General features: G+C 38.5%; 1 protein-coding gene across 3 annotated transcripts in view; it reads right to left on the bottom strand.

Annotated features, from left to right (window-relative positions):
- SLC37A1 (solute carrier family 37 member 1) overlaps positions 1-21,550 on the bottom strand; it is a 33,055-nt gene that overhangs the window by 3,099 nt on the left and 8,406 nt on the right. For 2 of the 3 annotated variants that reach the window (XM_015883294.3, XM_085529665.1), the window contains exons 5-19: positions 21,153-21,231; positions 20,238-20,373; positions 18,683-18,759; positions 16,938-17,104; positions 16,202-16,239; positions 10,066-10,149; positions 8,668-8,799; positions 7,216-7,306; positions 5,798-5,860; positions 3,828-3,913; positions 3,140-3,188; positions 2,588-2,661; positions 1,840-1,918; positions 1,211-1,308; positions 36-88 (exon numbers count right to left, since the gene is read on the bottom strand). In XM_015883294.3, the coding sequence (XP_015738780.2) occupies positions 36-88; positions 1,211-1,308; positions 1,840-1,918; positions 2,588-2,661; positions 3,140-3,188; positions 3,828-3,913; positions 5,798-5,860; positions 7,216-7,306; positions 8,668-8,799; positions 10,066-10,149; positions 16,202-16,239; positions 16,938-17,104; positions 18,683-18,759; positions 20,238-20,373; positions 21,153-21,231 (1,306 nt within the window). Of the gene's footprint in view, positions 1-35; positions 89-1,210; positions 1,309-1,839; positions 1,919-2,587; positions 2,662-3,139; positions 3,189-3,827; positions 3,914-5,797; positions 5,861-7,215; positions 7,307-8,667; positions 8,800-10,065; positions 10,150-12,123; positions 12,163-16,201; positions 16,240-16,937; positions 17,105-18,682; positions 18,760-20,237; positions 20,374-21,152; positions 21,232-21,550 lie in introns of all 3 variants that reach the window. The other variant, XM_015883272.3, reaches the window with a different exon arrangement.

Here is a 21,550-nt window from a genome sequence, read left to right as displayed (position 1 = left end):
GCTGTTTAAAAGCAACAGTTGTATGTAACACTTACAGGGTATGATCTGCATTACACCGAAGTTCCTTCTGAATGAGATGGAGTAAGAACTGTAAAAAGAGACACAATATCTGCGTTACTATCCATGCAGATACACCAACAGAGTTTCAGAACAAGCTGCACACTGCTATTCAGAGTTCTCTATTTGAAACATTACTCTGTAATGCTGAAACCATTAAGAAAAAGGCAGATGCTTAATCAGTGTTTGGAAAACGTGTTTTCACAGTGAACATGAAAAATAATTTCTTCTTTGCAATTGAGACATCAATTTCTGTGCATAAAACAAAACACTTTTCCAGTTGCTTTACCAGCAGACATATAAGAAACCAGCAGAGGGAACCCAAGACTTTAAGAAGAAAACACAAATGGAAATGTTGGAGTTTAAAATTATCTTAGCTGCTATTCTGAAAACAAGCTTGTGTGGAAAAGCTCTTATCACACAGTGATGAGCAATGTCAGCCATATTTATTTGCATATGCAGTATCAGGGCTTTCAAATGCATTTTAAAAGGTGAACTAACTGTGGCAGCCACCAGGAAAGTGATTCTACAAACAACGTTTGAGAATTCCCACATCCATTAAAGAGAGGATGAGAACTTCTAGGGTTCCACACTCTTATAGATTTCCTTACCCTGTCTCACTGTTGTAAAAGGTTTCTTCTTCAGTACTATAAGTACTGGTCATTTTTTGTTTAGCCCAGCACAGCAATTTTAGGGCCCATCTGGAGAATGTGATGTAGTAACTTTAAACAGTTTCATGATCGTGGTGATTTTGGTGGCACAGCAACGTAGACAAATAGTTGTTTCTGCTTCAGTAAGCCAGTTTTAAAGAAAACAGAAGTAATTCTTCTGTGAGTGGAATCTAAGGCATCTTCTAGCTTTAAATAGGAAGGTTCACTTAGAATTTTGCTTGCTGCAATCTGCTCAGCCAGCAATTAACAGATGTGTAACTGTTCACAAATTGAAGTGCGTCAGAACTAATTTGCACTTCTGATTACAATTAAATGAAAATTTCAACACAAGCTACTTTGCTCTTTTATTGAAAATCACCCATACAACTGGATGTTTCTTAGACAACAAAGCACTGCATTTGCAAAAGGAAAACATGCATTTTAAGATAAACAGTTTAGCATAAAGGAAATACACAACAGCCAACACGTATTTCTAGACTTACTAGCAAGGCACACCCATCTGCCACCATGAGCATGTAGAACACATTGTTCCAACCAGATGGTGAAATGAGACCAGCCAAGAGAGGCCCCAAAGCCGCACCTAAAATATAGTATTGGTAATGTCAGAATGATGCAATGCAAGTTTTATTATGCTGAACAATCACTGTTCTGAGTCAGATTATCAATTTCTCAACTTAGTTAACTCAGTATTACCTTAGGTATTAAAACACCCCAGAAAGCTCAGAATGTAACTGGCATAGCTGCAAGCCAACAGGGAACCTAACACAGGGGAAGCTGGGACTAGAAGTCAGATAAATGTCATTTTTGGCTAAAAATATGCCTATCCCACATCAAGACAAATCCCATTCAATTCTCCCTTCTACATACCAGTGCAGAGGTCATGAGCAATCACTGACCTTAGAAAGAGCCTCATGACATCTACTGTTTTTTTTTTTTACTTCACCCTCTTCCACCTTCCCTCAGATGTGGGAACATTAGTGATGCTAAACACTAAGATCGTTCTTCCTCTCAATTGCAAAACTATACCCAGCTTTGACAAAACCTGAACCAGAAAGAGCATAGTTTCTCAAAGATCTTTTGTTTTAAGCTACAATGGCCAAGCTCTGCTTACCTACAGATCCTGTTCCATCGATGATTGCTGTCACTGTGGACAAGGCTCTTGCGTTTCCTTTCAGGCTTTTATGGGTACCCTAAAGTGACAAATACTGCTTAGAAGCATCCTGAGTTGAACTCAGAAGTTTCTATACTAGTATCTAGTCTACAATTCTCCATGCTAGATGTACACTGCGAAGCTGGACTCCCACTTAGTACCTTAAGAAACCAGTGCCTTTGAAAGCAACCTTCAAAAATCTTCGCTAATGAAAGGTACCAGAGTCAATGGTCTCAGGTGGCATTCATGACCAACAGCCCTTAGCCAACTGGAAGTTCAAATAGTAGCATAGACATATGCTACCAGGCATAGCTTTCTACACTAATGAGAATTAAGTCTCCAGCTTTTCTCTCACATAAATATAGCCCTTTCCTTCATTCAAAGGTGCAAACCATAGAGAAGGGCAGAGTGAAGTGTGTACAGAGACTTGGCTTTGCATGCAACTTTTACGTCCACTTCGGGCCATCATCTACAAGACTTGGTTAATCCTCTTACTACAGAAGAGTAATTTAGAAATCTCACAGACTATTCCATACTAATGTATGAACTCTAAAACAATCTCAATGTCTGAGTTTAACACAGCTTAAACATCTCCTCATCACCTTGCTGTAGGACAGTGCAATCCCTTCTGGTAACCCTGCACAAATCAAACGGCTTTCTCTGGAAGTCAAAGCTGCTAAGGTGGAAGCAGAGGGGAAACCAGACTCACCAAGTCAGCGGATACAGCAGTGGTAATCAGTGCATAAGGGCCATTCACCAGGGCACCACTGATAAGCAGCATCACTATTACAAGTTGGATAAAAACAGAAAACATGAGTTGCCGAAAAGACTCAACAGCAAATAGACATGAACATATTCAGCCTGTATGAGTGAAGTTGCTTTCAAAAGCACTACAAGTAGTCTTTAAACATTTCTGGTATTTGTCACAGGGAATATATTAATGCCTGTGCTGACAGAAAACTTAATAGCGAAGACTAATGATATTACCTAAGTCACTGTTAGCTCAACTATCTGTTAGTTGACACGAGCTAACAATTTGTTAACTGAATCCCCATTACATATCTCACACCACCAATTACTTAGTTGGTATTCTTGTCTTTATTACACAAAAAGCCTGCAAGGCGCGGTCTAAGAAGTTTCATTCCATACTTCTTCCTCTCAAGGAAAAAAATAATAAGAAAAATAAGAGCAAAGCAGAGCAAAGGATCATAAATGAAAAGTTCATACGAAGTGAGGCATGCAATAATTCAGAAATACTCACCTACAGTAGCCTCGAGGCCCATTTTACTGACTGTACTGAACATGTACAACTGCAAAAATGAAAACAACACACTTGCTATAATACCAACATCTGCTCCGATACCAAGATCCCCACTTCCCCCATCTTAACTAAAAATATCTTAGGCATTAGGTGAAAGGCAGTTCTGGCATCTGAGGTTTAAAATAACCCTTTTAGATCATAGCAGGATGGTTGCTTGATGGAACAGATGAGGGAGATGATAAGGGCTACCCTCCTATTTCCTCATGTGTCTTGTCAGAAGAAAGGGCTATGTGATGGGACCACTCAACTTCTCAGCACTCAACAGCTGCCAGATTTTAGTTAGAGCACAGTAATTTCAGTCTTTGAGCAACTAGAATTCTGGCTATGAACCACATATCAATTTTAAAGAGTGATAAACTATACAAGGTTTTCAATGTCCAACTTAGCTCTCTGCTCAGTACTTCTACTGCTGCTTTTCTTCATGTGATGTAAGGGACAAGAAATTATTACACTGGTAGGATTGCTTAGTAAAGGCAGTCCAAATCTACACTTCCTCACATGCCCAACTTCTTTCGCTTTTAACCTGATCTGAATTCTATGTCTAACTTAGAAGATGCTGCTTGCAGAACTTCCTAAGGAGCGCTGTCAAAGTCTCAGCCACAGCTGTAAAAGAAGGGCAAATTCTTACTGTGGGAGCTGCAAGCAATAACATCATTCCACAGGTCGATGCCCTCTTCTCTAGTCTGTCTGAAATCAGGCCTGCCAAAATTCCACCTGAAAGAAGAGACAGGTATGTAAGGAGAACACTGAGTATGTTTTACCCAAAAGGCATCAGTTAGACTTAATGAAACTCAACTAAGATTAAAACAATATACGACTTTTAATGCAGTTAGACATGGCAACACAGATTATAGAACTGATGACATAATTGGCACTTGGTGATACCCTTATAGCCTACCCAGTTTTGACCTGGAAGGTAACTGACTTATTGGTTATACCAACTGATTTCCAAGATGGCAGGGATAAGGGTGGAACAGAGACAGAAGAAAAGCTTAGAAACAGTTTTGCTGCTTTCAAACACAAAATGCCTTTGCAACAGGTGTCACATGATTTCAACCTGCCTGCACCCCAGCTGGTCCCTGAACTCCTTACATGCAATAGTACTGAGCTGTAGCGTGCCCTGTCCATGTCATGTCAGCATTGAAAATGAGCTATTTTAGATCCCAGGGCAAATTAAATACTTGTTTTTCACTCCAAGCAGTCACTCCATGCTCTTTAGTTTTCCCTCCTTCTTGTATTTCCCAGTGATCACACACAGAAGTACTAATTGGAGTATGTGGCAGATGCAAGTTTGGAGGCCCCAGGGAAGGAGCTGTCAACATGATGTAAGGAGAACTTGGTACAGGGAGAAAGAAAGGAAGTTTTCTGGATTCTCTGCATTCCTGCCTCTCCCTTCCCAGCTGCCCAAGTGTCTACATCACACTCAAATTTAAATGTAAATGCCAAAGTTTGAGACAGCACAGGGCATCTGGTTAACCTTGCATTCACAGTCAAATGAGACAAAGCTGAAAGAAGTCCTTCACATCCCCAAGGAACCACTAACTCTTGCTTCCAGCTGTCTGGGATGTAATAAGCAGAAGTAACATTTAGCACAAGCCTGAATCAGTAACTGCAACACACATTGATAATTGCACAGTGAACTACCAAGGCCTACACAGCTCTTGATGCAGTGAAACTTTCTTTACAATATGTGTGGTGAGGCACTGGCACAGGTTACCCAGAGAGGTGGTGGTGTTCCATTCCTGGGAACATTCAAGATCATGCTCAAGGGAGCTCTGAGCAACCTGATGTAGCTGTTGGTGTCCCTGTCCATAGCACAGAGTTTGACTAGATAACTCCTAAAGGATCCTTCCAATGATTCGATAGTTCTACCATTCTACAAAACTTATTTAAAATAGTGTTAATGTGGCAGTGAAAGTGACCGAAATCAGTAACTCAGTGATAGTAACTCAGGATAATCACTCAGAGTTGGAACTTTTATCAACAAAATGGAATGCCTACACTGAATGTAGCTGAATAATTAATGAAAACATCAATTTGTGCTTAGCAGAGATACCATGGTTCAGCCTTGTCACTTTGTCATGGAGTGTGATTACGCACTCTTGATCTCTGGGGAAGGACTGATGCATCATCCCTTCATTTTGTACTATATTTAAGAGATCAATCTGACATCAGCAGTAACAAACACATGGAGATACCCAGGTCACCTACACCATGATCCTGAGAACTTGCTTTTTACAGCACTGGAAGAGGTTATTAATAAAAAGAAGAAAAAAAATCAGTCGAGGTTGCCAGTACTCCAGTGTGCTTGGAGCAGATCAGCTCTTAGGTGCAGAACACCTATTACACACCATGTAACTAAAAAAACTCCATAGTATTTGGCTCAGTCTATTATGGACAACATCACTAGCTCCTTGATTTGTTCTACTAAAGACGCTTAACAAGGATTTCAATGTCTAATCTATCTATTTAGTACCTTACTAGCACTCTACTTCAGGGGATATAAAGCAGAAGACTACTAATATACGTTAGCTGTGTGTACCACTGTTTCTGCTAAGCGGGTCTGACTGAAGGTGAAATACTGATGTTCAAACTTACCAAAGATTCCACCCACATCAAACAGTGTAGAAAGATCCCCAGCTCTTTTGGCATCAAGGTGCTCTGGTGACAATTACAAAACAAAAACAAAACAACAACAAAAGGAATCAAAGCCATTTTCTTCATTTCCAGACTATAAAAAGCAGATATTTCAGTACAGTCTTGTGCTGGGTATCATAACCAGTTACTCGGTGATACAGTCTTTTGAATTCAATTACACCCACGGCAGAACATTTTAATGCTTCAGTTAAAAAGTCTACTCAGTAGAGCTGTTGACTGTTACAGTTTGGCTTAACAATATTCCAGTTTGTGAAGAGCCACAGACTTATGACCTAATGAATGCTCCTAAGTGAGGCTCTTGGCGCTGAAGTCATTATTAGTATACACTCGAATCACTTACAGAGCCTCATCCTGGAGGTCTCCATCACATGTCAAGTGATATTCATCATTAGATAGCTGGCCACGTGCTTGGCTCAGCACTTGCTGTGCAGTTTCTGTAGACTACGAAGAGACAAATGATTTCCTCCAATCCACTCTCTGTTATTGACAGTGAGGACCACTGTTTGCATATATTTACGTTTAGTCTAATGTACTCATGTACTACCAGATCAGATTTCCAGAAGCTTATCAGGAAGTCTGGCAACTCAAGTTCCATTGTGTTAAATACATCATTTCAAAAGCAGCTAAATTTCTAAACTCCTTTTTTTAAAAGCTTCTACAATACACTTGAAAGAGCAGCATGTGCTAAAGCTGCGGTGTCAATGGCGCTACCATAACTTCACCAACAATAAATCTGCTACAGCACAGATTGGAGGACTGTTGATAAATATCTTCTATTACCAGCCAGCTGCTTTCAAGGTAGCACTGGTTACTTGGGAGTCCGCACGACAGCCGTTAGCTACAGAATTTCCAGCTGAGTGTGTTTTCATGGGTTGTTAAACTTGTCTCGCCCCAGTGTCTGCTACTGCAATGCTCAGGCCAACAATGCATTTTTGTTAGCTGGGGATTTAAAGGTCACATCATCACTCATAAGAACTCTCTGTCTAGGGAGAACTCGTTCCTCTGCACTCTGCAGGGAAAATCAGCACCAGTGAGCAGATAAAGAAGTTTGTTTACATTTTAGTAAGGCACTTTGGTAATTTAAAGAACATTTAAAGAATTGGTTTGCAAGAGCCACAGCACTGCAAGTAGGAATTGTTGAGAACAATCCACTTTTTTTTTTTTCTTCTTTTTAATGTCTCCTCATAATACTGGAATCACAAAAATGAGAAATATGTCAGTTGGTGCCTTACAGCTCTCCTGCTACTCTAGCAAAGACAGCCTATTTCAGAAGCAATAACGTTTACTCTTATTCATTAAGCCTATATTTCTTGACACTCTGTAGTCATAATTCTGTTTCCCCTTACTGTGATACTTACCTACATTTGTGATATAGAGGGGAAGCCAGAAGAGAAAAGTATAGCTCACAAGCTTTGCAAACAAAAGGCAGAGGGAAAACTCTATGACTCCCTAAGAAAATAAAGGACACAGGAAGTCAGTATCTTGATAATGATTATCTACTTTCAAAGACCATTATAGAAATATTTCTAAGAAGCATTTTACACATTCTTCCCTTGACTAAAGAAAGCTTACAATCAGAGCAGACTACAGTATTCTGCTTATATACATTCACTTAATTACACTGAATTGCGCAGAAAGAGCACTAAAATAAACAGAAAGGGTCTGATACCATGGGACAGCTGCATCGCTTATTTTCCTAATTTAGAGACTTTCTATGCAGCATTATTACTTTCGTGTTATTTACATCTATCAGATGGCCCTAAGACCTCTCCCTTATTGCCACACTGTTTAAAAAACAGCCATTCAACTGGTATGACGCAGCTCAAATTACTCAGTAGCAAGAACACATTATAGACATAGCAGATGCCTATTCTGAATACTAATTTATTCAATCTACTTTCTTGCTGGATATATGGAAGGTATACTTACTGCACAGATCTGTAACTAAAGTGTCAAACTGACCTATCTTTATTCCCCTCAACCTGATATCTTCCTGCTGAAGACAGGCATTTTAAAATTACTAGTACGGTGTACTGCAAGGACAACATATATGCAGCTGGCTCTATTTCACATACAGTTCTATGGCAGAAAAAATACCGTGGAGGTGCAGAGAATTCTAGAAGCAATTTTTCTACCCACTTTTTCCACTTTGCCACAGGAAAAACAGTTGAGGTGGAAAATTGGATTGGTAGAGTGAGAGGATGCAGGAATACAGTGGTTGGGTCCTGGGCACTTCCTCCTCTACCTTTACACCTGGTCCAAATCAATTCAGGTATAACTTTTTTACTTCTGCATTGCATTGAAGCTTATAGACTTCAAGCTGACAGTACTATCAAGACTGACTGTTCCTGAACTACAAGAAATTTCCTTTCCTTCCTTCCACCAGAGGTCTGAATGCTTTGGTTGTCTCACACTTGTCAATATAACCCATTTAAGAGATTTTAAAATGAAAACTTTAAAAAAAAATGTTGAGAAGTGTAGAAGATAATCCATGGAAGAAAGATCTGACACTGAAAAATGCTTACGTTCTTCCATTCCTAATACACACATCTCTGATCGACACCAGGGAACTTTCATGTTACAGGCTGTTACAGTAATAACTATAATGAGGTGGGGAAAAAGAGCAGACACTGGAGCCTAATGTTTGCTTTGTACATCAAAATCTGCTTCAGCCTACACACCCCAGAGTCACCAATCAAAGCTTATGATGCAAAGTTAACGATGTCTACCACTTCATCTAGAACTCCATGGAAACATGGAGGCAAAGCCTGATTCTTATAGGAACAGGCAACAGTAGCACATATACTCACAGGTATTCGCAAAGCCCCAAGGAAGCTGATAGCTGATGTCCCATGTCTGCCTTCACCAGTGCCCACAGCGCTGGAGTTCTGTGACGTCATGGAATTTTCACTGTCCATAAGCAAATGCAGCATCTCTGGATCCTGCAATTCCCCCCCAGCAACACCATACACAAAAGAAAAGAACAACGTATCAAAATACATATCAAACTAGCAAATCATTCCAAAATAATTTCTTAAACAAACCTATCTATTTTATTGCAGATAGCTACAAGTTTTAAAATATCTTTATTTCGATATAGAGGATACAGAGAAACCAAACAGTGTATATGAAAAACAGGGTGAAATAAGTCTGATTGTTTACCCTTGCTTGTTTACTTATGGATGAAGATTTTATTCTATAGAAGCTTATTTCAAGATGCAAAAAACTTACATATTATAATACAGCCTAAAGGAACAAAACAATTTCCAATTCTTCATTGTCCTGCTACTTAAATGTGGTCTAATTACAACTGAAAACCTCCATTTCTGTACCAAACCAATTATTACCTTTTTTCTGTATTAATATCAAGCTTTAATTTAATTTATTAATACCAAGTACCCTAAAATACAAACATGTAACTCAGCTGATAGGGAAAAAAGGAATATTGAAAGGATTGCCATTAAGTGCCTTCACGCTTTGTTGTCAGTGCAAGAGAGAGCGCGTGCCTTCGCCCACTTCCTATGCAGACTCTTTGTAAAGACTGACGGTAGTGACAGTGAGAGGTACAACCAGAGTTAGAGGAGACATTTTTGTGTACTGATTTGCTGCCTATATTTTAGCTCTGTCTTCATGACTTGTCTCCCGACATCTACTTAGATTCTTAAATCTTCTCCCCTTATCTTCCAGCTGGTTGTCAAGTTATACTGCCTAATGGTTTCTGTGCTGGAGACTGCTCTTAGGTGACTCAAAATGAACATGAGAAAACTCGGTACACAGCGTAAGCTCAGTGGTTCTCTGAAATGAGTTTACTCACATTTATTCTGAGCCACCGAAGGAGGATTAAGCTGCACTGATTGCAGACAAGCAAGACAAGCAAGACTTCAGGAATGGGACAGACTGAAATATTTAAAAGATTTTAAATGGCTTAAATTGAAAATATCAGGCAGTACATTACATTTGCTGAACTGTACAAAGATCACAAATTAAGACCAAATAAGCAACCATGCTATATTACTAATCTCTCCTGCAGTAGCTATGTGAGATAAATGCTTGGTTCCCTTATCTGATGTCACATTTGTGTATGAAAAGCAGATTTCAGCATTACAAAAGGAAGACCAAGCTTTGTCAACAGTAAACCTACTGTAAATATCCCCTGTGATCTTTAGAAAGCCTTCTATACTGCTTTACAATAACACATTACATTTTACCTGCGACTTGATAGTTTCCTTGGCATTTAAGGTTGGCATCTGGACTCTGAATCGAGATGCACCATTCACGAATGCTTTAGAACTCTGAAAGAAAAATAACAAACCCTCATGCTTTTGTTACCTGCTTTGTAAGGCATTACATAGCGCTAATAATTTCTTCACAAATGAAGTCTATGTGCATTATAACGTCAACATATGGTGTAATCCCAAATGAAGAATCCTTAATTAAATGACTGTATTTTGTGTCTAAGCTCTTACACAGACCTACGGCAATATACATAAAATGCAATTTAAAACGTCTTTGGAGTCTTACTGTTTTTATAAAGCAGCCTTATGCTGATTTTAGAGCACAGCCATGATTTTTCATCTTTCCAGCTTTTTTCTCTACTAGGCTTCCCTTGACACTGCTGACATTTTTTTCTCGTATGGAAATGATCCCAGTGACAACTACGGATTTTTATTTAATTCAATTTTCCCAGGAAAACTTTATTTCTTTATTTCTCTACCCATTTAAGCTAAAAATTTCTTCCACTAGATTTAAGTTCACCCCATTCCTACTCAGAAGTGAACCAGAGACCATGCTCCTGGGGCATCTGGAGGATTACTGAAAAGTCAAAGAGCCTCTGAGGTACACAGGAATCGAGGCAACGAGTTGTGTTTTAGGCCCTAAGCGGACATGAATGAATGCATTGCTTTTTACATCTATTTATTGCCTGTGCATCACTGTATCAATTCACACCAAAACTACACTCCTTAGAAAACACTACCCTGAGATCCTTGGGTCTAAATGATTTGCCAAGGAGACCATGGCTTGCCCAGTGAAATAAATATACAGCTTCAAAGTAGGCTTGCAGTCACGGAAGGAGAACCTATTGCTAATACCAAAAGAGGCACTGTGCATTCTTCAGGGATGAGACATCTTCTTACCTAGCGTCAAATCACATTCTGAATGCTACAGCAAAACAAACAAATGAGAAACCATCACAAATCAAAAATAAGAATGCCTGTCCTCACTGAACATTTTAATTCAGGATGAATCACTTGATAACTCCTGCCCAACAAAAATACAAGGACATATAATGCAGTTTTCTTTACACAAACTGCCTTTCATCAGTCAAATCCTCCCAAGAGGGCAAAAAAAACTTCCGAGAGGTGCGGATGAATAACAAAATTTGTGCTGCACAGTGCAGAGCTGAGGGACAAGCAACCCTGGCCATACATTCTGCAAAGCAAATGAATAACACCCATGGGCAGAACAGCTTTTTGTCTCACAGAAAATTAAACTCTTGTCAGAAAGTGATTTATAACAATCTGGGGGGAAAAAAAAATCCATTATCTGTAGAGAAAAAATAAAACCAAAGCACAAGACTGTTTTGTTTGACTTGAAAAAATAAGATTTACTGAGGCAAGAAGGAAATGTCTTGGGATAAAGACTAGACATAGAGGCTGCACATTTAATGCTTGGAACATCTTCCTTCTTTTCATTAAGATAAAAACTGCAGGTTTCTTCTAAATGCACAAGCACATTGCCACAGGAGTTCAAGAGAGCTACGTTTCATAGAAATGCAAAGTCAGGTTAAAGAACGTTCTTAGAAAATAAAGGCAAGTCTGTATGTACATGCTGCAATGAATATATGCACTTATGAGGAAAAAGAAAAAAAAATAAATAAAGCAGAGGGAGAGAAGACTAGAAGCAATAAATATAGTTTTAAATTATCGTATTTTACAAATGCCATTAAACCTTTCCTTCAGTTTTGATGATAAATAGTACACCAATGTATAATAAAGCGCACAGACGTCTTGCTTGCATTTGTCATGGGTATATCCTTCAGGAACACTGCAGATTAAGTTTCCGATTGTAGCACTTAAAAGCCCTTTATCATAATCAAATGTCTCGAAGCAAATTTCAGATTCATAAATCAGAGTCAATGTGAATATGAGCAAACAAAGCACAACTGAAGGAACTGCTGAATAAGGAACGAGAACTGCATATGCGAGGCTCTGTGCTTGGCTCTCCATCTGTTCTTCTGGACAGCTCAGTCAAATCAGATTACTCACCACTACAAACTCTGTAGAAATACTGGGCTCATGATCACGCTGAAAATAAACAGTAGACCAAATTCATCTAAGACAGTGATATCACAGAGAGACTAACCTAATCTTTACACCTTAATATGAATATATCTTAAACTCTTCCCTATTTATTTCAGTTGTCTTTAAACTTAACCAGCCTCATTCTTCCATTTAGAGGTTCAGCTTTTGGCACTAACCGGCACAGCTGTCTGCACCCAACCAAAATATTTGCCCAAAGTGACGAGCTACAGCCTTATGAGCAAAACAAATAGGCTTGTTTCCTTAATTCCTTAAATAATGATAATGATTTCTATGTATTTGCAAAAGCACAAGTTGTTCTGGTAGTCACCTGAGGTGACTGAGCATTGAACAACAGCTACCATTTTATGTATGCCAGCAAATTTTAACCCTTGGTTAATAAGTTCGGAAGTTTGTTCCCAGTGATAACAGAGTCTGTCTTATTACATGTATTATCCTTCACTTAACAATCTTTTCTTTCCAATTCAGCAATCAGAAATGATCACTACTACGTCTGCATTTTTAGGAGATCTTCTCAAACTCCTATTCTTATCAATTTTCTTAACTTTTAATACTGCCCTCCCCACAGTGAGCAGAAACTATGATCCAATGCACTTCATAGACCACACAGGTCTAAAGTGAGATATTTAAGCAGTTAAAGTGGTATGCAGTTTCCCAAGAGAGAATCTGAGAAACATTAGAGGTAGACAGGGAAGTACTTCACAAAACCCTAGAATATTTGCAGATATGAATGCACAGAACAGGGAAGGAAGAAGTGATCCCGTTTGTTATGCAGAGTAAGGTTTCCCGGGAAACAGTATGCCAAATGCAATGCTATGCAATGAGACTGCCCACACCGATGTCCTGGAGATTAGATCAAAAGACAGTTCCAGAAAGGGGAAAGTGTGGTGAAAAGAAGGGGAAAAAATACTCTAAAAATACTGGCTTCTAGTTAAAAATATCATGATGAGTAGATATGGAATGCCATTTTTTATTATACTAGCTCCTTGAGACATACGAACAGGCTATTGCATACAATTAAAATTTCTTAGTCATGCTTCCCAATAAAAGTTCATGAGAAACAAATAGTAAACATTTATTTTCATAAAGCTCAAGAGTCAATTCTGTCAGCATTATGCTCAAGGTATTACAGAAAGCAGCTGACATTTTCATGGGGACACTTCTGAACTACACAAAGCCCTAGTTAAAAATGCCTCCTGTTAGGAGTCTCTCCAAGTCATATAAACGATTCTCATATTTGACAGAAGATACCTTTAATGTTGAAAAAGAATTAAATGAAAAATACAGAAGCTCATTGTAAGTACAAATTATCTCATAGCAACAAACTAAGGAGTTCCAAAGAGCATTAAAGGCAATCAGAAGCTTCATCAAGAAACTTCCATATGAGGAAAAAATCCATTAACTGGTAAAGAAAAAGAAATAACAGACAGCAGAAAAGTCACCATCAGTTACTATTCAAAAAAAGAGAGAATTTACAACATAAAAAGCCATTTATCTAAAATAACTTGGGGGAGGGAGAGAAGGGGGGCAGAGTAAAATGCAGAAATCATCCCTGAAGTATCTGTCTGTGATATCTGAAACCAGTAGGTTTAGTTCACATATACATGTAGACAGCCTTCATATATGGCAACCCTCTACTTTATGAAAAGACACATGGGATTCCTTAGGACCTCTAACACATTCCTCAACAGCCTTGATTTGCTCTCACACATGGGAAAACCCAAGACCTATTTTTGCCCTCTTGTTCTTCCTAAGACCTAGTTGAAAATGCAGCAAACTTGACTGCCCATGGGTCCTTGGGAGTGAAAAAGAGAAACAGCCTGGAGCAAAATACTGCTCTGTGTTTCAGTTCCAGTAGAAGCAAATGTATACCAATGTCCTACTGAACATGAAACAGATAAACCTGCAAACATACTCTGGAACAACAACAGGAGGATAGCGACAACATTCTGTGACATAGTTGGTCTTCCAAATACTCTCCTTTTTGTTCTTTTTCCTTGTCTGTTATTTTTCTTGCTGCCCAAATTACCTCCCACCTCTTGGATTACAGCTACACAAATCAAGAAAGGAATCAACTTCTCGTGAGACTGAATGCATACAAGCCCATGAAGCAGGATGACATGCACCTCAGGGACCCAGGGTCCTAAGGGAGTTGGCTGATGTGGTTGCTGAGCCACTTCCCACTATATGTGAAAAGTTATGGCTTAAGTCCTCGAGGACTAGAAAAAAAGAAAACATCGCTCCCATTTACAAGAAAGGGAGGAAAGAGGACCTCAGGAACTATAGGATGGTGAGCCTCACCTCTGTGCGTATGAAGATCATGGAACAAATCCTCCTGGATGATATGTTAAGGCACATGAGAGACAAGCAGGTGATCTGAGACAGCCAGCACAGCCATCACATCCCTGGAGGTGTTTTATGGCAGGCTGTATGGGGCTCTGGGCAATGTGATCTAGTATGTTTGATCTAGTGGATGGCAACACTGCATGTGGAAGGGATGTTGGAACTTGATTCTTGAGGTCCCTTCCAATCCCTGCCAGTCTATGATTCTCACATAGCAGCTAAAGTTTTCAAAGGCACATCTCTTTAGCATTGAGATAAATTTCTACATTACTTAATACTGAGCACACAAAAAGTGAACTTCAGTGTTTTCCCAGTACACTTAACATCTCAGTACCAGAGCTTACCTACTTACCAACCTACTTTAAATAGTGTCTGAACAACCCTGTACTAAATATTTAAACAAAAGGATTTTCTTTTAGAAGTAACTGAAAGCTAGAGTTTTGCTGCCACAATGGCATAAGTTAGAACACATGCAATGTTCAGCAACACAAAGAAAGCTTAAGCACATGTAGACTGTCTTGACAGCAGTAAATTGCATAATTGATACATTTTAAAACTCATCTAACATTTAAAAAGAAATAATTTATGTATAAATAGCATCTCTGTCCTTGGAGATTCCAAAATTCCACTAGACAGGCCTTAATAAATCTGATCCAATGTAAAAGTCAGTCCCACTACAAGCAGAGGGTAGGATCCAATGACTTACTGAGGTCCTTTCCAAATTAAATCATTCCGTGACCCCACCAAACCAAACCAACAAACCCCCCCACCACAATACAGCATCGTCATGTGACCAATATCACTAAGTACAAGTTATTTTTCTCTCCATTTCACAGTTCTTCGTTAATGTCAAAGCAGTCAAAAGTATTATGTCAAAGCATAATACCAATTAGCTTGGGTTAAATAAAGGCTGTACTGTATCACAACAAAACTCTGCCACAGAAGACTGACTGCTTGCCCTAGTCTCTTAACCTTTTAGTTACCAACCCCATAGGCGTTCAAAGACAATGTAGACATGGCACTGAGTGATACAGCTTAGTGAACACAGTGGTGATGGCAGACAGTTGGGCTAGATGATCTCAATGTGTTTTTTCCTAACTTTAATGATTCTATGAACTGCAGTTTCACATACACTTTTTTGCTCCTCTTTTCCTCAGTCATGTTTTCCTGCTGCCCTTCCCTCTATCCAAGGGATATTCCACCTTTTGTTCAAGCTCAGAGATTCATGGTTCACAGACCACCTACCAAGGCTGTTTGCATTTTACTTCCTGCAGTGCCCAGTACAGGGTTCTTAACAGTGAGATCCTTGATAGCCCATGGCTGGCAGCTATCTCATATCCAAGCAAGTAGGGAAACTGGAGGACACAAGTCAATACACTCAGGAAGATTGGAGGAAAATAACATGAAGAAAAATAAAGAGCTTTTACTGAGTTTGCTGTGCTAAGTTCATCCACTGCAAAACCTTAGTTCAAACCAAGTTATTCACCTGATTTGTACTGCTTCAGTAGACAGTAAGCTTCTGGTTTACCACTGAAGCACAAAGGACCGATCATTCTTTCAAATCTGGGTAAGTTATAACGACACGGCACAAAGGAACCGTGAAGATTATTTGATTACCAGAGCTACCATAAATATGTATAACCGAAGTCAAATAATCACAGCAGAAAAAACATTCACTTACACTGGATGGTGTGCAGGAGCAACTTATATCTTTAGGATCTGAAATATAATAACACACACAGTTCATAACAAATGAAAGCATAAATAATCTTTCTTAAAACACTTATCAGTAGTGTAATTTACTACCAATAAGCCAACAGTATGGAGGACGCAAGTAAGTTTTCATACAAACATTTAGTTGTACATTTAAAGAAACAGAAAAGGATGCTTCAAGGTACCCTTTCCACTCTAAGACAACACAAAGTACTATCTGGCAGCTCAGTTCATTGCATCATTCTAGCTGGGTCAACAGAGCTTTTTATGTCCTCAGAAAAGACAGATGCAGAAAAATAATCATTCATATTACTATCTCTAAGTCTACAAAGAGACAAAGGGAAGCACTTCTTTTTAATTTCTAATTTAAGGCTGCAGAATTTGCTTTTATCAGGCAATTTCATTATTTTGTAGAACAGAATATAGGTGTCATAAGTCGAATGGTAGTACAGAATACACATTACAGCCAGGTGGGATGTTCTACTATTTAGATGTGTCTCACACCTGAAGAGCTTTTAAACACAGGGGTGTAAAGATAGGACAGTGCACTGAATTCTGAAGGGTTACTTCTCAGATATGATAATCTGAGTGCATAAAATTGTCAGACATACAGATTTTTCTTCATCTAGTTTTTTCAGTATTAGTGTATCCTGTTCTTTGCCTATATGAGCCCCTTCACACTTCTATCACACTAAAGCACTTACGTTCAATAAGAAAGAGGAAACAAACAATCCCCATCACAGCAATGATAACACCCGGCATCACAAAGGAGAGGCCCCAGCATGTAGATACCCAATAAGCAGCAATTAAGGATCCCAAGATATTTCCCACTGATGTGTGTGAATTCCAGATTCCCATGATCAAGCCTCTCCTGCATTAAAGAGAAACAAACAAACAAGTCCCACAAATATTTCTTATTATTCCAACAATAAGCAATCTTGAAAATAGTATATAAGAGGACTTCTTACCTGTGGTGTCCATGAAATCTTACTGCCCTGTAACTGACCACTTCCTTATGCTAGCCTTTCATCTGTCAGTTTCAAAGCATCTAAATATTAAGAGAAATGTTCCAAGAACTTCCCTGTGCATGACAGAATGCATCCTGCAGTTAACAGCACCACCAGGGCTTGCATACTTTCAGGTAAGAGTTTCTTTGGTAGAAACATGTATGTAGATGTTGCATAGCATATACATACTAAGTCCAATGCTTCTGTGAATGGAAGTCCTGCAAATACACTGCAAAGACTTGACTCGCAGATGCCTTGAACTTGTCACCCTAGAAATCCTAGATTTGAGCTGCTGCAGAACAGCTCCAGCAGAACCAATGTAAATCACAACAATTCTGCTGAAGTCTTGGCAGTTAGCAGGCTTTTTCCCTGTAAATTTTGGAAAAACTGCCTTGTCTTCAGCAGGAGGTTACCTGGAGCAAACTAATTTTGAATAAAATAAATCCTTTTCTTTGGCTGAAGATCCAAGAAGTCTGCTCGTGTTTCAAGGAATATGTAGCAAAATGAAAACAAGAACCAATTCAGTGTCATCAGACCAGAGCTCTATCCAACAGTCCAGTACATAGCCTTCTAAAACCAAAGACTGTTGCTTTTGCTTAAAAAAAAAAAATAAATAAAACCAACAAAAAACTTGAATGAATGCATCTGCTATGCACCGACCTATCAATTCTTTTCAGTAGTTTGATACTGTATTTTTTCAGTTGTCTCACCATTTTACATAGAAAGCTTATTCTGAATTTTGTATGTACACCCCTGGAACTGATTGACAATAATGTTCCTTTGATGATATCTACAACGGACAGCACTAAATAGCATTACTGTATACTACAGCCATCAACCACCAAAAGTTCCAATAAATTTAATATTCAGCTCTCACAAAATTCATGGAAGATTTCTGCGTGATATGATAATACGAGCATTTAGAGTGATCTGTATGCAAGATTTAAAAAGTAAAGGAAGAGAATGGATGAATTAAAGAAAGCGACAAAAAGAAAGGTTAAGTCAGCTGTGATCTCTCTTCTTTCAATTAAATTTCAGGTTTTTCTAAGTGTGTTAGAAAGAATATATTGGACAAAAAGATATCTTTAGAGCTATACTCTGACAGCTGCTTTGAAACACAGATGAAAACACTTTTAATAAGGCATGATAACAGCCTCTGTCAAAAGTGGTTTTAGACTGGCAATATTTGCAAGAATTCCAAAACAATTCATCTGAAAAATTAAACATCAAACGAAGGAGTTACCAGATAACACTAATTTGACATGAAAGAGAATATTTCAAATTGAAATGTAAGCTAACCAGAAAACTTCTGTCAAGGATCCACCTAACTTTTATCCCAAAGCATCACTGAAGCAATAGGTAGAGACTTACATTGATTATAACCTTATAGTCCTAAATGCTTTGACTTGTACTATGAAAACTTTGCATTATGTACTATTTACCTTCCTTTTCCAAACCAGTTGCCAATACATGTAACAACACTTGGCCAGCCAGTAGTTTGCACCAATCCATTAGCTATCTGAAAGTATATAAAAACAATAATAAATAAGCATAGCCTACGACAAGTTAAGTTCCTACATAATTCCTGTTGAGTGCTGTGTTGGAAAAAGGAAGACTAAACAAGTGCTTTGATTTCAGAAGTGTATTGAGGGTTTCAAAAGCATTATTTTTCACAAATAAATAAGCTGGAATGTTACACAGGGGTTCTTCCCTATTCCTAAATATTTCCAGTCATGCAAAGCAGAAAAAATTAAAATTCAATCACACGCTTACCAAAAAAATAACATTTTATAGACAACACAGAACAGGCAAACCAATTCCCTAAGCTCTAAGAGCTACACAATACTTTACTCAGTTTGAACATATGGCAACGTATATTTGCAATTGAAGTGAAAAAATAAAAAAAGCTTTCATGAAGACTGGATAACTCTGAACACTAGATTTAAAATGATTAAAAGACATATGCAAATAAGCTTAGAGAAGGAATGTAATATACTGTATTCAGACTGAAGGCCATTTCAGCCTGCAAGTTGCACAGATGTAAAGAAACGTTCCTAACTCAATTCCTAAAAGTTCACTGTCAGACAATTGCTCATTAACAGAAACATTACAGTATAATAATCCACAATGAGCAACTGAACACAAAATGAAGCAATCTCACACCTTTGTGTTACAGGACTCACTGTCCACATCATGCAGTACAGAACTGGTAGGCACACAGCCTATGCCTAAGGGAGCTGACTCGTCTTGGAAACCACACAGGCTAACAGCCTTGGGGCACTGACACAGTTCAGCAGGTGACTTTGGTGAAATGGTTATAAAAGCTTTCAGTGCTCAAGTCTGTATTGCTGCAAGTCACATTACACATGCCATGCAAACATGCCAGCTGTGAAAATGCAACCGAGATTATACAAAGAAAGCAACAGCACAAGGTGTAGACCTGCCCAAAATGAGTCAGAAGTGCTAATCATACACTGGCCATGATCAAAATTCCACTTTGGGTCAATGGTAAATCTTCTTGTGATGCCTGGTTAGATCTACAAGCACTCTGAAAAACCTCACACAACAAATTTTATTAAAGAGGCTGCCAGTTTCTCAGCCACACCAACGCAGGAGACTCCATCATTAGCCACATAAATGTAATTTTCCTGCAGAGAAAGCCAAGATGAATCACTCAGGTCTTGGCAGAATGACAGAAGTTAATACTTCTGTTTTAAAACTCATCCACATCTAAGCTTGCAAAGATTTGATCATCAATGAATTTGACACAGACTAAAACACTAATTTGTTTTCAAAGATTTCCTGTGTTTTGTTTATTTTTTAAACCTGGGGCTATCCACTCTATCATTTCTGTATGTTATTGCTGATGACAGATGTCAGCCTTCATATCCTCCCATCTAACCACTAATCATGGCTAGCAACTCAAAAGAAACAATAACAACACAACATTAAAAAGCACCATGGGAACTCAGACTACCTAAAGAAAATCATGCCTACCTGGGCCATTATGTAAAACCACAGATTATGTATATTACAGAAGTAACCCAATCCAAACATGGCAGTGAAGAGCCCGCTAGCAAGCATTCCAACTGTCAGATAGTACCGGATGGGCAGCCGTTCTCCTATTATTCCACTTGAAATGTGGAAGGAAAGAAAAAGAAAAGCTATAATTAAAAATCAAATCATAACGCTTTTAGGAATAAAGACTATTTTGTGTTGCTTAATTCCTGTTGAAGGGGAACTTTACAGGTAAAGTACTTGATAGAACAAAACAACAAATGTTTCATGATCAGTAACTGCCAAGGGCCAACATCTGCACAACAATCTTTCAGGGACATACTCACCTGAAGCCCACTGGAAGTGACTCACAGAATAATTTCCCAAATAGCCCAAAGCATGGGAACATCTCCAGTCATTTAAAATGAGACTTATCTCTCTCACTAATGACTCTAGTTATAAGGGTTCCAATTTTGGTAAAGAAAAAGAGGAATCTTCAAATGGCAGTTAATATCCAATGGCTAGTTTTGATAGTGTCTGCTACTGTTCTTTCACTACAGGACATATCACCTCAGTCTACAGATGCGTACCAGACATGGATAAAACCTGGGGATGTGCTTCCCAACCCCAGCACATCCCAAAGAAATACAGGTTAGACTGCAAGTTGAAAAGCACTTATGCACAAAGTAGTTGGGAGAGTAAAAAAAAAAGAACTTTCTGCACATCAAGTGGTATGACACCACTGGGAACAAAGGAAGATGCAATTCTTTCTATAGCAGCTAGCGGAGATAGGAGAACAACATCCAAGTTCTCATTCTCTTCATGAGAAACTTTACAGTAGTACAGCACAATATAATGGTAATAGTATGGCCTCCTATATCAAGTGATGAAGGTTTCCAAGAGAATGAGATTTACCTTAAATACATTCCAATTGCATATGCACACAGAAATGAGTAATCCAGTGCTCCCAGTAGCTGCTTGTAGTTATTCTTATCTAAGAACATATTTTCAAAATAAATCATCAGTTTATACATACCAATAATTTTCATATATTATAAGAAAAATGACATGCATAGGACACAGTGGATGTACGCTGGATATCTAATTTTAAATGAGTACTTTTAAATGGGACTTAAGCACACATTATGCAATACACATTTAGCAACAACAATAACAAAAAACCTCTACAATTTATGCTTTGACTTGTAGCACATCAGGAAAATCCTTCTAGGCCCACTTTTAATTCTGCTTTACTCAAAACATCACTTAGAAATTGTGCAGCTATTTGCAAGGTATCCTACTTTTATAGCTCC

The sequence above is a fragment of the Coturnix japonica genome, chromosome 1, assembly GCF_054131305.1.
Source record: "Coturnix japonica strain WE chromosome 1, WE-NBRP24, whole genome shotgun sequence".
Taxonomy (NCBI): domain Eukaryota; kingdom Metazoa; phylum Chordata; class Aves; order Galliformes; family Phasianidae; genus Coturnix; species Coturnix japonica.
This window is presented reverse-complemented; position numbering and strand designations above follow the sequence as displayed.